This window comes from Rhincodon typus, chromosome 22, assembly GCF_021869965.1.
Source record: "Rhincodon typus isolate 14 chromosome 22, sRhiTyp1.1, whole genome shotgun sequence".
In the NCBI taxonomy this organism is placed as follows: domain Eukaryota; kingdom Metazoa; phylum Chordata; class Chondrichthyes; order Orectolobiformes; family Rhincodontidae; genus Rhincodon; species Rhincodon typus.
Genome location: NC_063353.1, coordinates 10,901,270 through 10,914,552, shown reverse-complemented (window position 1 = coordinate 10,914,552; position 13,283 = coordinate 10,901,270). Strand labels below are relative to the sequence as shown.

General features: G+C 36.4%; 1 protein-coding gene across 5 annotated transcripts in view; it reads right to left on the bottom strand.

Moving 5' to 3' along the window:
* eps8a (epidermal growth factor receptor pathway substrate 8a) overlaps positions 1 to 13,283 on the bottom strand; it is a 151,331-nt gene that overhangs the window by 46,775 nt on the left and 91,273 nt on the right. For all 5 annotated transcript variants that reach the window (XM_048610252.1, XM_048610251.1, XM_048610249.1 and 2 more), the window contains exons 3-4: positions 1,630 to 1,694; positions 1,043 to 1,204 (exon numbers count right to left, since the gene is read on the bottom strand). In XM_048610252.1, coding sequence (XP_048466209.1) covers positions 1,043 to 1,204; positions 1,630 to 1,694 — 227 coding nt within the window. The remainder of the gene's footprint in view (positions 1 to 1,042; positions 1,205 to 1,629; positions 1,695 to 13,283) is intronic.

Sequence of the window (13,283 nt, the reverse complement as noted above, 5' to 3'; positions counted from 1 at the left end):
GAATATTTTGTATAAGTTGAGCTAAGCTGAACCTTAAACATACTTCATAGTTGCCCTGGTGATTATCTGGAAGTTGTGGTCAAACTCATGGCTTTCATCCTAATTTCAGCACAAACATATTGTACACACTGTTAGGTAGCTGAACTCCAATGCCCTGGATACATCACAGAATGACAGCATCTATCTGAAGAGAGGTTAAAAATCCCTACTGCTTACACAAGTAATGCAGGTCACTTGATGGATTCTGAATATTTCATTTCTGAACCATGGTAGAACAAGATGCTAATTAGACATCAACTTACAAAACTAACATTTACAATTACCCGAAGTCGATTATGACGTACTGAAATTTTAACTCATCTAAAGCAATTTATTTAGATTTTTGAGCCAATCAAAAAAGTTACACTTGCACTATTTGGCATTTTACTTGCTGTCAAATCACGCCTTAACATTCTTTGATTGGATCTCCCCTTCAAGTAACGATAAATTTTATTTAAATAATTTTGGCAACTTCTAATAGATGCATGTCCCCACTCAAATGCCCCGTCACCATCGATATGTGTTGCAGTTTATGTAAACAAAACTTCTGCTCTAGCAGGTGCTCAAAAAGGTAGCTAAATGATATTGATAGGCAGTAAATTTGCATTAATTTAAACTAAATTTGCCAGAATCATTTGAGACTACATGCAAGCTTTAACGCTGTTTAAATACATTTTGCAACTTAGAGCTTTAGATAAGAAAGTCGACACTTTTGCAATCAACTCCGTATCCTTTAGCAGATTGAAAGCTCTGTACTGAATGTAATGCATTGTTAACTAAATCAGGTGTAATCTACGGCCTATACTGGGCTGGCTTTACCACCAATTTGTGAGGGAAGACCAATCAAAACATCATCAACATAATAAAAACTTATCAGTAACCATGCGCTGTGCTAAGTTAGCATCAGGTTAACTTCAATCAAATGGGCATATACCATTCAGTTGCATCTCAAAATAAGTTGACAAAACAATGTGCAGTCAACTTACTCCATGATTAGACTTACTTTGCTCTCCAGATCGATCAAACTGACAGCTTTCTCATCCACCTGCAGCAACATGTCCTGGGTCCAAACCTTGCCTTTTGCATCAAGCAGTTTTAGTTTCCTTATACCATCATCAATTGTTATCATGGCATCCTTCCGATCCACAACAAAAGTTGCCAGGTGCTGTGGGAGACAGCGGGAAAAATTGATATCAATTACATACAATATGGTTGTCAGAAGTAATCATGCATTATTTTATTCTCAGACATGCTATCACAATTTAATCTTTCATTGGTACTTTTGCAAGCAAAATCTGCATTTGATCTGGCAGTCAAATGCAAGTTCATTCACATGGGAGTCACTCCACCTACCGCACCATGAAACACAGACGGTGTGGTTTTCATTTACAAAATCTCAAACATCAAGAGCACATTCATTCAAATATGCATGACACATTTGAAAATATTAGTTCTGAACTGATTTCAATTAAACACCATGTATTAACCAGACTATAGGTACTGCTTTCGGTATTAATCTCCGATTGGATTAAATTGATCTATCAGACATGAAATTACTACAACTGACAGAAGTTGACAAAAGTTAATTACCTCAACACGATATTGCGAGGTCTCTGACATTACAACGGTTGATTTTGCATAATTCTTTCTTTGTTCTGGAGAATTCAAAAAGTTATACTTAATAAACATCATGTCATTCTGCTTACTCTTGGTACATGTTTTAACATGCCCTTCTTTTTATAATGTTCCATTTTTTATAATCCTAGCATTTATGATTTGCATTAAATCTACAAAAGTAAACATTTTAAAAGCTTAACGGTCAAGTTAGAAATGCAAATAACTTAAGCTAAAGATTTTCAGCATGACACTGCAGCTTACTATAAGTAGGAAAATACAAATGCAGAATTCCATAACCAGTTTGTAAAGAGTACAGCTTAAAAAAATAATTTAATGCCAGAGCCCCTGCATCTTTATGGATCAGCATTTAATCGTTCTAACTCTAATTTTACCAAAATTAAATACTTAAAGTTGAAGCAGCAAGTATCTGGAATTGCATTCTCAAACTATCAAGACACCTGATATTCACTCCAATGAAGTCAACTGAGCTAATGAATATCTGGCAGAACACACAAAAGACAACCAATGCGATACTTCTGCGAAGTGTTTCCACTCATGACCATTTTCTCCCACACATCTTCACAAAAATTTAGGGAATCAATTAGCAGTACTAATCAACATTACATCTGTGCATTTTAATTCCAGATTGGTCAATAGAAATTTGTGAACAATTCTGGTTCACAAGGCAATGAGCAAGTCCTTCTAAAATTAGATTATTTCACACCATTAGAATAGGAGGGAAATGACAAATAACAAAGCCTCCGATTGTTCTTTTACGAGCGAGTTATTCGTTCAGCAAGTGGGACAGAACACATACTGGATCCTTAACGGCATTTTCAAATCATCTCAATGCATTGCTCTGATTCCTTCAAGTATGATTGCGAGATATGCTATTCTGTAAACTGGAAGGCAGGTTCTCCCAGACCTCTGCCACTTTTGGACCTACTGTCAACTGATGTTTCAGTATGTTCTTTGATTTGCAATTCACTTTCATCAGTATTGCACAACTGGAAGGCAATAGTACGTCAATCATGCCTTCTTGCATACAACGCAAATTCCAACAGTCTGAGGATTAGATTTGAAATTTTATTTTGAATGTCAATTTGAAATCAGGGCGAACAAACAAATCGAATCTTGACAAGCTACTCACTCACTTTGAGAATTAAACAAATGCATGATTTTAAATTGCTTCAGGTTGAAGAACAACTTAAAAGTCACTAATACTTCCAGAAACAAATCTGCATGACATTATGTAATACAAATATTTAAACTTTACATGCTCTTGAATGCTAAAATTTACCAATACAAGAAAAGTGCGCATTAATTAATTCAGAACCTCTGGAAAGGACTTCTGGACCACCTGAGAGATAGTTTTCTTTGTGCCTAAGAGACACAAAAAGGAGCATGTAGTCGATGTGCCAGAAGTAAGGCAATTAAAACAGATTTTACAACTTTTTTTGTCCTTTCGAGATTGAAGAGCAGCCAGGAGAGAACACTAGGGAGAAAGATGCAAAGTAGAAATGTTCAAGGAAGAAATTTCACAAAAACCAGGGAATTCAAGGTTCTGTCAATGGTGGATCAAACATGGTATACGGGAAAACACACAGCAAAGACAAAATCAAACAACGTTTGGGAGGTAGGGAAGAGAAGATTTTGAGGAAAAGACAATTGCAACACAACACTGACAGATTTCAAAACTAAGATTTCAACTGGTACTTTGGGGGAACATCAATAGGCAGGATAGAAAGAGTGGGAATTAATGCAGGACTGGATACCTGTAACTCAGTTTCGGGCAAAGATAGAAAATGGAAAATCATCAAGAAAAGCATGGAGTCGCAAAGGCACAGTAAAAGGTTTCAGCAGCAGAAATCAAGACCTGGGAGGAAAGCAAACAAAAGCGCAGGATAAAAAAAATTAAGATCAAAATCTACGTTATGGTCAAACGGGAAGCCAAAGTTGCAAATATTTTATTTTTAATCTAATTTCTTCACAGGATGTAGGTGTCATTGGCTGGGTTATCATTTACTGTACGTTACCAATTACCCTCAAAAGGTGTTAGGAACTATTCAGATTTTGACTCAATATTCTTGAGATGGAGCAGTAACAGGGATAGAACTGATGAACAGGAGAGCAAAAAAATGTGGGGATTGTTTCATCCTTCTGGATTTCACGTTGAAGAACACTGTGCTTCATTCAAGGCTGATGTCTGGCAAGTAATCTGACAGCACCACTAGAATTAATGGAGGTACAAGCGACAGTTATCTACATGCTTTTTTAAAATTCATTCACGGGACATGGGCATCACTGGCTGGCTAGCATTTATTGCCTGTCCTTAGTTGACCTTGAGAAGGTGGTGGTGAGCTGCCTTCTCGAACGGCTGCAACATAGAATGTCAATGAACAAATAAAAAGTATACATTTCCAGTAGGTATTAGAACTTAGTGCTCAGTTTCAGCTGCCAATTATTCCCTTCTCTAGTTTAGAAATACAGTGATCAATTTAAGCAGCACTACCAATTCCATGACTAGGGTTGGTCAATGCATTATATAAGGCTACATCATATGGAAATCAGGTTGCCCAAACTGCATAATGGGAAATTCAAGTAACAAAATCAGTCACATCTCTGTGCCTTTTGTCTTGAACTACATCTCAAAGGCCATTTTTCATGGAGATCAAACAGCAAACACCTGTGACTAGTACCAAATCAGTAGTCAATAATGAATGGCTATAATCCACTTCAAAATACAAAACTTGGTTTTGCATTTACATCACACAGTTTCATTAACATTCTGAAATGTGCAACAATCACATCCAATTAGCAATGCAGTGGACTATTTCTAAATAGCTGAAAAGAAGAGAGATGAAAAGGACTAGCTAGAGTTTGCAGTCTCAAAGCTGTATGAAGTTTTAAAACAATTAATATAAACATAGCTTCAGTATTTAAATGCTCTGTAAAACCAAAAATAGTGAAAATTTTTAAACTACTCCAACATTTCAGATGAGAAAATATCTTTATGTATTTGAATTATTATAATTTTAAAAGCTATTAAAAGTATACAGTATGCCAAAGGACTTGTTCTTGCTCCATACCTTTCTTACACCAAACAGTAATAGCATTCTCTCTCTCAACTTGTGAAATACCAGTGAAATGAATTGCTTTCACCCTCAAAATCTGCTTGTTGCAGAATGCTGACAGTCAAAAGGTACTTCATGGTTTAGATTGAAGTGCATAAAGCAGATTGCCTTCACGTCGACTTGGCTACAGTATGTTGTCCTCTTGCATGTTCAGGCTAATTCACATGCCACATGCAACCTAACGTTCTAGCCCAATTCATATAATATTTATACAATTTCCATTCTGGCCAATTAAGAGATTTCAAAGTATGTTGTGGGTCAATGGTTTATCTAAGGGGAATAGTTTAATGAAACAGGGTGCTTTGCTAAGTTAAGGGCGCTATATAAATACAAGGTTTGAACAAACACTTCTCACTAAGAACATACCAAAGCTCTTCACCAGCTTCAAGAGGGAAAAGGCCCCTGGAGTAAAATAATAACAGGCTCCCATACAAAATGTTCACACTGCGCAACATTTGTTGTGCCATCAACAAAATGGCGTAAAAAGGAGCCAAAGTAATGTCAGGAGAAATGATTTCTGTCTCTAGTCAGAAACCTTGAAAATGTTCACAATTCAGATGAACTTGAGGGACACAATTTATTCTAACTTTCAAACCATGTTGCTCCTTTATGATATTAATTTGAAAAAGTGCACAGCACAACCACTTCACAATTCAGAGAAATCTGCGGACGTGCAAATTAATCACAAAAATGCATAACTACACTCCATGAATTACCAAGTCTGCATCAATAAAAGTTGTGTAATAAGAGCGATTCAGTAATTTCAGTAACAATGCTTGAAGTGGGACAAACAAAACTGCTCCATTAAATAAGTAAATTTGTTTCTTTGCCTTATACGGTATAGAGAATACTTTCACATGACAAAACAGCACTGGAATAAAACTGCGGCCAATAAAAATGCAGGTCCTGAAACATCATCCAAATACCTATATTTAGCAACATGAGAAAGTGTTCAGCAGTTTGTAGAAATCAGCCAGATAGGTTCATTTTCCAACTGCAATATCATAGTGGGATTTCTTGTAAAGCTAACTTGGCAATCAAGTACTTAGTAAAACTGCACAGGGATTTTTACAGTTGGTACTAAATAATGACTGTTCTATTTTAAAGAACAAAAAGCAAAATCCAAATAGGCCAAGCTTTATGCTTATAAGTAGATTTACCAAAAACACATCCAGCAGAGCATTTTAACTATAACTTCTAAATTCCAGCAGACTTCCATGCTTTAATTAAAACTATGGATTGCATTTCATTTAACAGTTGATCAGAATCAGCATTATTCAATGCAATGAACAAAAATCATAGTCACTTTAAAATCTAAATCCACTAACTTGGGAATATTTAGAAATAACTATTCAAATGACTCTAAGGGTCATCAAATTTATCAAGTGTGCAGTGGTACAATGCAGATGGAGAAAATTTTGAAGATCCATTTGTGCAGTTTTGGTTGTGATCTCAAGTTGGACAGTAGTGCAAGGGTGATACTTGATGTCCTAAGTTATTGGGTTCAGACCATGCCTTTTGGTCATCATATCCAATATTTATCCATCTGATCTCTGCAAACACAAGTTCCGGCATATCAATGACACTCCAATCCTTTTTTATAGTTACATAAAGAGAAAGCAGGTAGTCAGGAGCAATGCTGGCCCACTAAAGACTGGAAGTGGAGATATTCTCAATTATTGTGGGAAGTGGCAGACATGCTGAGTAATTACTTTGCTTTAGTTTTCACAGTAGAAAGAGGCTAACTTACCAGAAGCCCCAAGGAAATTAATAGTGGATCAGGGACAGGAACTGAATAAAATAACCATTAAGAATAACATCGGTAATGAGGAAATTAATAGAATTAAAGAGTGACAAATTCCCTAGGACCTGACAGTTCCCATCTAAGGGCATTAATGATAGTAGGGAAGCACACCGTAGACACCCTAATTTTAATCTTTCAGAATTCCCTAGATACAGGAGTCATCCCGCTGGATTGGAAAACTGCACGTCACTCACTTCATAAGAAAAGTGAAAGAGGAAAACCAGGGAATTATAGATCAATTAGCCTATCATCTGCGATGGGGAAATTGTTGGAGTCCATAAATAAGAAAGTTTTCAGCTAATCAGGAGAGCAACATAAATTCATGACAGGCTCATGCCTGACAAACCTCACTGATCTTTTTGAAACAGTGACTAAAGGTAGACAAGGGAGTGTCTATGGATGTTAGTTACATGGACTTTGAGGCATTTGATAAAAGTTCCACAGAATAGACTTAACTAAAGTAGAACCCCATGAAACTGAGGGCAAATTATTGACCTACAAGGATCTGTGCTATGGCCTCTAATTCATATTATTTATTACTGACGTGATAATAGCATAGGAAGTTTCTTGATCAGACAAAGTTATGCAACAGCGTGGATGACAGCTTGAAATTACAAAGGGGTATTGACAGATTAAGTGAGTGAATGGGCAAAACTGTGGTAGATGGAGTTCAATGTAAGTAAACATCAGGCTACCCATTTTGCACCAAAAATGGAGAGAGCAGGGCACTTTTTAAGTGGTATGAAGTTAAACACAGTGGATGGTCAAATAGACTTGACAGTTCAGGTTACAGCGTACCTGAGGGTGCAGTTACGCAAAGCCCTGGTTGGACTCAATTAGAAGGAGCAGATCGGGGACATCAACCTTAAGGATATATGGGCTCAGAGGGAAGGTAACATGAATTGTAATAATGATTGCTGGGCTTTGGGGATTACTTTTGAAGACGGATTATACAAATTAGGCCTATTTTCCCTACACTTTAAAAGTTTAAGGGGTGATCTAGTTGAAGTCTGCAAGGATATTGACCGGAAAAAAAATAGGGTAGATAAACTATTTCCACCGATTAGGGATTCCAGAACTAAGGGGGACAGTCTGAGAATTAGGGCCAGATTGTTCATGGGAAATGTTAGGAAGCACGTTTACACTCCAAGAGTGGTAGATGTTTGGAACACTTCCACAAACAGCAGTGGATGCAAGATGAATTGTTAATTTTAAATTGGAGACAGAGAACTTTTTTTTTGATAAGCAAAGGCATTAAAGGAATATCAGCCAAAGGCAAGTACATGGAGTTGGGCCACAGATCAGTCATGATCTCTGACTGGGGGAAAACAGGCTCGAAGGGCTTAATGGCCTACTCCTGTTCCAATGTTCCATTCCAAGTGCTCAAATAAACCTCCGATCTTCTGTCCCACAAACAAGATATCACCAGGAGGACCTAGAGACATACAAGCTTCATGGTAGCATAAATCAAGTTGGAAGTTCATCTTAGGTTCAGTTATGACCTGAAATTTCTTAACAGCCTGACAATCTCTCAGATTCTTACCAGAGAAGTGGCATATAGCACGAGTCACTGGGCAACTGCACGGTCTTGAAATTGACAGCAATAACATAGGATTACATTTAACATAAAATCCTATTTTAACCAATAATTTGACAGAGTTGAAGCACAACTTGTATAAAACATCATACTATTAGTTTTGTTGGTGACACAGATGCTATTTAACAATGCTATTTTCAACTAACTTCAGTGACCCATTTCAACTTGTAGACTTCCATTTGAAAGTCAGTACCCAAACTAATCACACTTGTTGGTGAACAAGATCTTTAAGCATACTGTAACAAGTTATCTTCCCATTTAAAATCACTAACATATAATATTGAATATTTTTGGTTTTTGCACTCTGTGGTGCAGAAGGAAAATTCACACAATATAACAAAACACAACACAACACGTTGGTTTTGTTTCTACCTTTCTTTTTATGCTTTGAAGCATGTAAGAAGTACACTCCATCAGCTCCTAAAGACAAACAAGGGAGGCAAAATACTGAACTCAACAAAAGATCATACTTAAATTACTATGCATCAATAATGATCATAGCAATTCAAAAAAAGAAATACATTACCTTTGAAACATACTGTTAATATTATCGGGAGAAGAAAATATTTATATTTGCAACTTCCTTCTAAATAAATTCAAAGCACTCAACTTCCAACCATACAGCAATTAGCTTTTGCGCAGGTGGAATCATTTTTAAACTGTTATTTCTTTAAACTATTGTTTGCACAGTAAAAGGAGTTAAATTTTTGCAGAAACGTACAGATTTTTGATCTGCCGAATCATTAAAGCTATAAATAAAAAAAGTCTCAAAATTACTTTCATGACTTAGAAAATCGATTACTGTTTTCATGGCGATGGAGTCTCAAATTGACAATGGATGCAATAATGACTTGCCACATCAGCCAAGAGTAAACGAGAGGCAGAGTTAAGTATGAAGCCATGTGCTATAAATGGTTGTTTAAGACTTCACCAGGTTTCATTACAAAATACTGCCCCTTAATTTGTAATCATAATGACAGTAAACTGCTGCACTCAATTATTACTGTGTATGCACAAAAGCACAGTTAAACACTGAAATCCAGTAGCAGCTAGTGTTTCTCCACAGTAATTGGATGAGACCTTTAATCTTTCAATGGTTTTTGCTGTAAAAGCCACTGAAAATGAAATCGAATGAGACATAACTGGGTTCTTCAGCACATTAAGTCATTACCAGTGAACAGCATCTTTTCTCCGTGTAAAGCAGCAGGCCTTCTATTTCAAAATTCTATGATTTTAAAGGAAAAATTTCAGTTTATATCTTAATCTTAAGTCTACGATCATCTTTATTTGACCACATGTAAAATAACTTAAAATGAATTAGAATCTGCTTGTTACTTCCTAGTTTGTTGTTGGAGTTCATTGATTTGATCCAGGTGCGTAATTAGCTTCACTATTACTGGATGCCACCTACCTACTATCATTACTGGAAATTTTAAAATAATGGAGTGGAGAAAAAAAATCAACACTGTAGAGCTAAAATCTTTATGGGCAGCTGTATGAGATAAGTGACTATCTTTTAGACATTGTCGACAAAATCCAAGCCATTGCATGAACCACGAAAGATTGAAAATATTTAACTGCTTTTATGAATTGGTATTATCTATGCAATTATGAAGTGCATGTTAACTGATCATTTATTGCCAGCTGTATCACTGCTTACTGTTCTTTATTTAATATTGTTAAAAAAAAACACACAACCTGCCCCCAACTCCAACTCGCCACAGCCCCTTACAAAGCCAACAAGCCTGAAGTCAATTTATTGCCTCAAAGCAGAATAACTAGATTAGGTATTTCAAAGTGTGACAACTAAATTTTACCGACAATACAGGTTACTAAGTGGTAACTTCAAGAACTGCAACTTACTGGTGCATTTGGTTCATGTACTTGGGCATTTCATGTCAACAGAACTTCAATACTTATGTTAAAATCATAAACCAAAAAAAATGAAGCTTTTTAATTTCTTGCAAGCACAGTAAAATGAGTAAATACGAAACTGAAGTTCGGAATATGATCTTCTAGTAAAGAGATAGAGATGTGACAATCTTGGAAAAATCTTTGAACAGGAGTTCAAAACACAAAAAGAAATGCTTAACCATGTATCTGGATTGGAGGGTTTGAGCTATAGGGAGAGGCTGAATAGGCTAGGGCTTTTCTCCCCAGAGCATCAGAAACTGATACTTGCTTGTGTCATTTCACTGAGTCAGAGGGTGTTCTACAATGTGGATAAGGTTGGGGAAGGGATTGTCTTTCAATAAACCAAGAGTCACAGATTTAAAAATGTTTGAACAGTGAACTTGTATTAAATGGGTCATCTGGACGACTTCTGCAAATTCATTTTTACCTTCAGTAATATTTTATATATGATTTTTAATTTCTGAAAATTTTTCCTAATGAGATGACAGTGTTAATAAAACAACTGGATATATATAAATAAAAACTGAAAGAACTGCAGATGCTGCAAATCAGGAACAGAAACAGAAGTTACTGGAAAAGCTCAGCAGGTCTGGCAGCATCTGAAAAGAAAATAAATGAGTTAACGTTTTGCAACGGTGATCCTTCCTCCGAACGGGAAGGGTCACCGGACCCGAAAGATTAACTCTGATTTTTATTTTTTCAGATGTTGCTAGACCTAATGAGGTTTTCCAGCAACAACTACTATTTTTTTTTCCGGACATATTTAAATATATATTAACGATTTATTTTGTTATTCGATTGGTTATTCAAGTAAAGCATTAACTTAGCTTTGTTTTTGTTTGCTGTGAATATTCAGTGAGATGTGTAAGTGTTATTTTGGGGGAATTAATTATTTATCGAACAAGAGTAATTAATTGTTTTAGATACGCATTGATTAACTGGGATCCTGCAATTTCTTTTGAGTACTGGAGTTTCTGGCCAACACAACTGAACTTCCTCTGAAGTTTGATTTTAACCTGTGAGAAGTCAACTCGGACAGTAGCTGAGAAGGACCCTCAAACAGTGGGTATGGTGCTACAATTAGTGCTATCATTTCATATCTAGGAAGGAATAAATCAGCCAGGGTTTCCATTCTTGGTGATCTGGAAATTTCTGGGTGTTGCATGTGCAGTTATAAAGGTAAAACAGCAAATTGTATTCACAATATACACATGCAAGTACAAGCTTGCTGTAATATCCCTAATATTCCTAATATATGATATTCTTTGTGTTTGAAAATATGATGACTTTTTAAAGCTCATTGGTAAATAATCTGGAATCATCTGTTAGCACTTTTAAGAAGCAGGGGACAAAGCATTAAAGCAATGGGGTGAGAAAATGAAGCAAATCCAATAATTCAAATCAAGTTCAAAATATTGTCATTAAATTCCTTCAGTACTAACTGGTGATTTCTTGTTTTAAAGAACAAGATGATAAGAATTGGTAATTTAATGATTTATGTATCCCGGTTCCAAAAATGACTGGCTAGCTGCAGATGGAGCCCAACAGAGACTTGAAGCACATCTGTAGAGTGCAGAGGTGAAGCTAATTTGGTGTTTATTAGGAATATCATTAGTGGAACTTGCAACAATACAACAGCAAAGTCTAGTCTCAAAGCATTCTAGTAAAACTTACCCACCAACTTAATAAATTGTTCCATCTTAAAATCAAACTATTTTTCCCTCAATAAATCTTGAAATGTCCAATAGAAATTTCTGTTTCCTTCTTTGGTTAAGTGTTTTGCCTCTCTTTTAAATCGGGGAATATTGTATTACACGAAAAGTTTCTCACAATGTAAATCTTTAGAGGAAACTCATGTAATTAAATTACCAATTCTTATCACCTTGTTCTTTCCGAGTTGACTTCTCACAGGTTAAAATCAAACTTCAGAGGAAGTTCAGTTGTGTTGGCCAGAAACTCCAGTACTCAAAAGAAATTGCAGGATCCCAGTTAATCAATGCGTATCTAAAACAACTAATTACTCTTGTTCGATAAATAATTAATTCCCCCAAAATAACACTTACACATCTCACTGAATATTCACAGCAAACAAAAACAAAGCTAAGTTAATGCTTTACTTGAATAACCAATCGAATAACAAAATAAATCGTTAATATATATTTAAATATGTCCGGAAAAAAAAATAGAAGAAGTTGCTGGAAAACCTCATTAGGTCTAGCAACATCTGAAAAAATAAAAATCAGAGTTAATCTTTCGGGTCCGGTGACCCTTCCCGTTCGGAGGAAGGATCACCGTTGCAAAACGTTAACTCATTTATTTTCTTTTCAGATGCTGCCAGACCTGCTGAGCTTTTCCAGTAACTTCTGTTTCTGTTCCTGATTTGCAGCATCTGCAGTTCTTTCAGTTTTTATTTATATATATCCAGTTGTTTTATTAACACTGTCATCTCATTAGGAAAAATTTTCAGAAATTAAAAGTCATATATAAAATACTACTGAAGGTAAAAATGGCATGACACTTATTGAATCATATTTGATTCAAAGAGATGAAGCACTTGCAGACTTCTATATTGTTTCAAATTCAACTCGGACTACACTTTCAAGATAGTTGTCACTAGCACATTTCCTTGCTGCACGAAGTTCTGAATTCCTCCCATGTACATCTCAGGTTTTCGACTTTAGTTCGGATTAGACTTGCAATTCCCACCCTTTCTTGCTACACGGTCAAGCAAACGCAATTTTTTCCTGACAATTTTGTTTTCTACTTATTTGTGGGATGTGGGTGTCGCTGGCTGGCCAGCATTTCTTGCCCATCCCTAACTGCCCTTGAGAAGGTGATGGTGAGCTGGCTTCTTGCACTGCTGCAGTCCACTTGCTGTAGGTTGACCCACAGTGCCACTGGGGATGGAATTCCAGGATTTTGACCCAGTGACAATGAAGGAACAGCGATATATTTCCAAGTCAGGATGGTGAGTGGCTTGGAGGTGGTGGTATTCCCATACGTCTGCTGCCCTTGTCCTTCTAGACAGAAGTGGTCGTGGGTTTGGAAGGTGCTGTCTGACGATCTCTGGTGAATTTCTGCAGTGCATCCTGTAGATAGACACACTGCTGCTACTGAGTGTCCGTGGTGGAGGGAGTGGATGCTTGTGGGTGTAGTGCCGATCAAGCAGGCTGCTTTG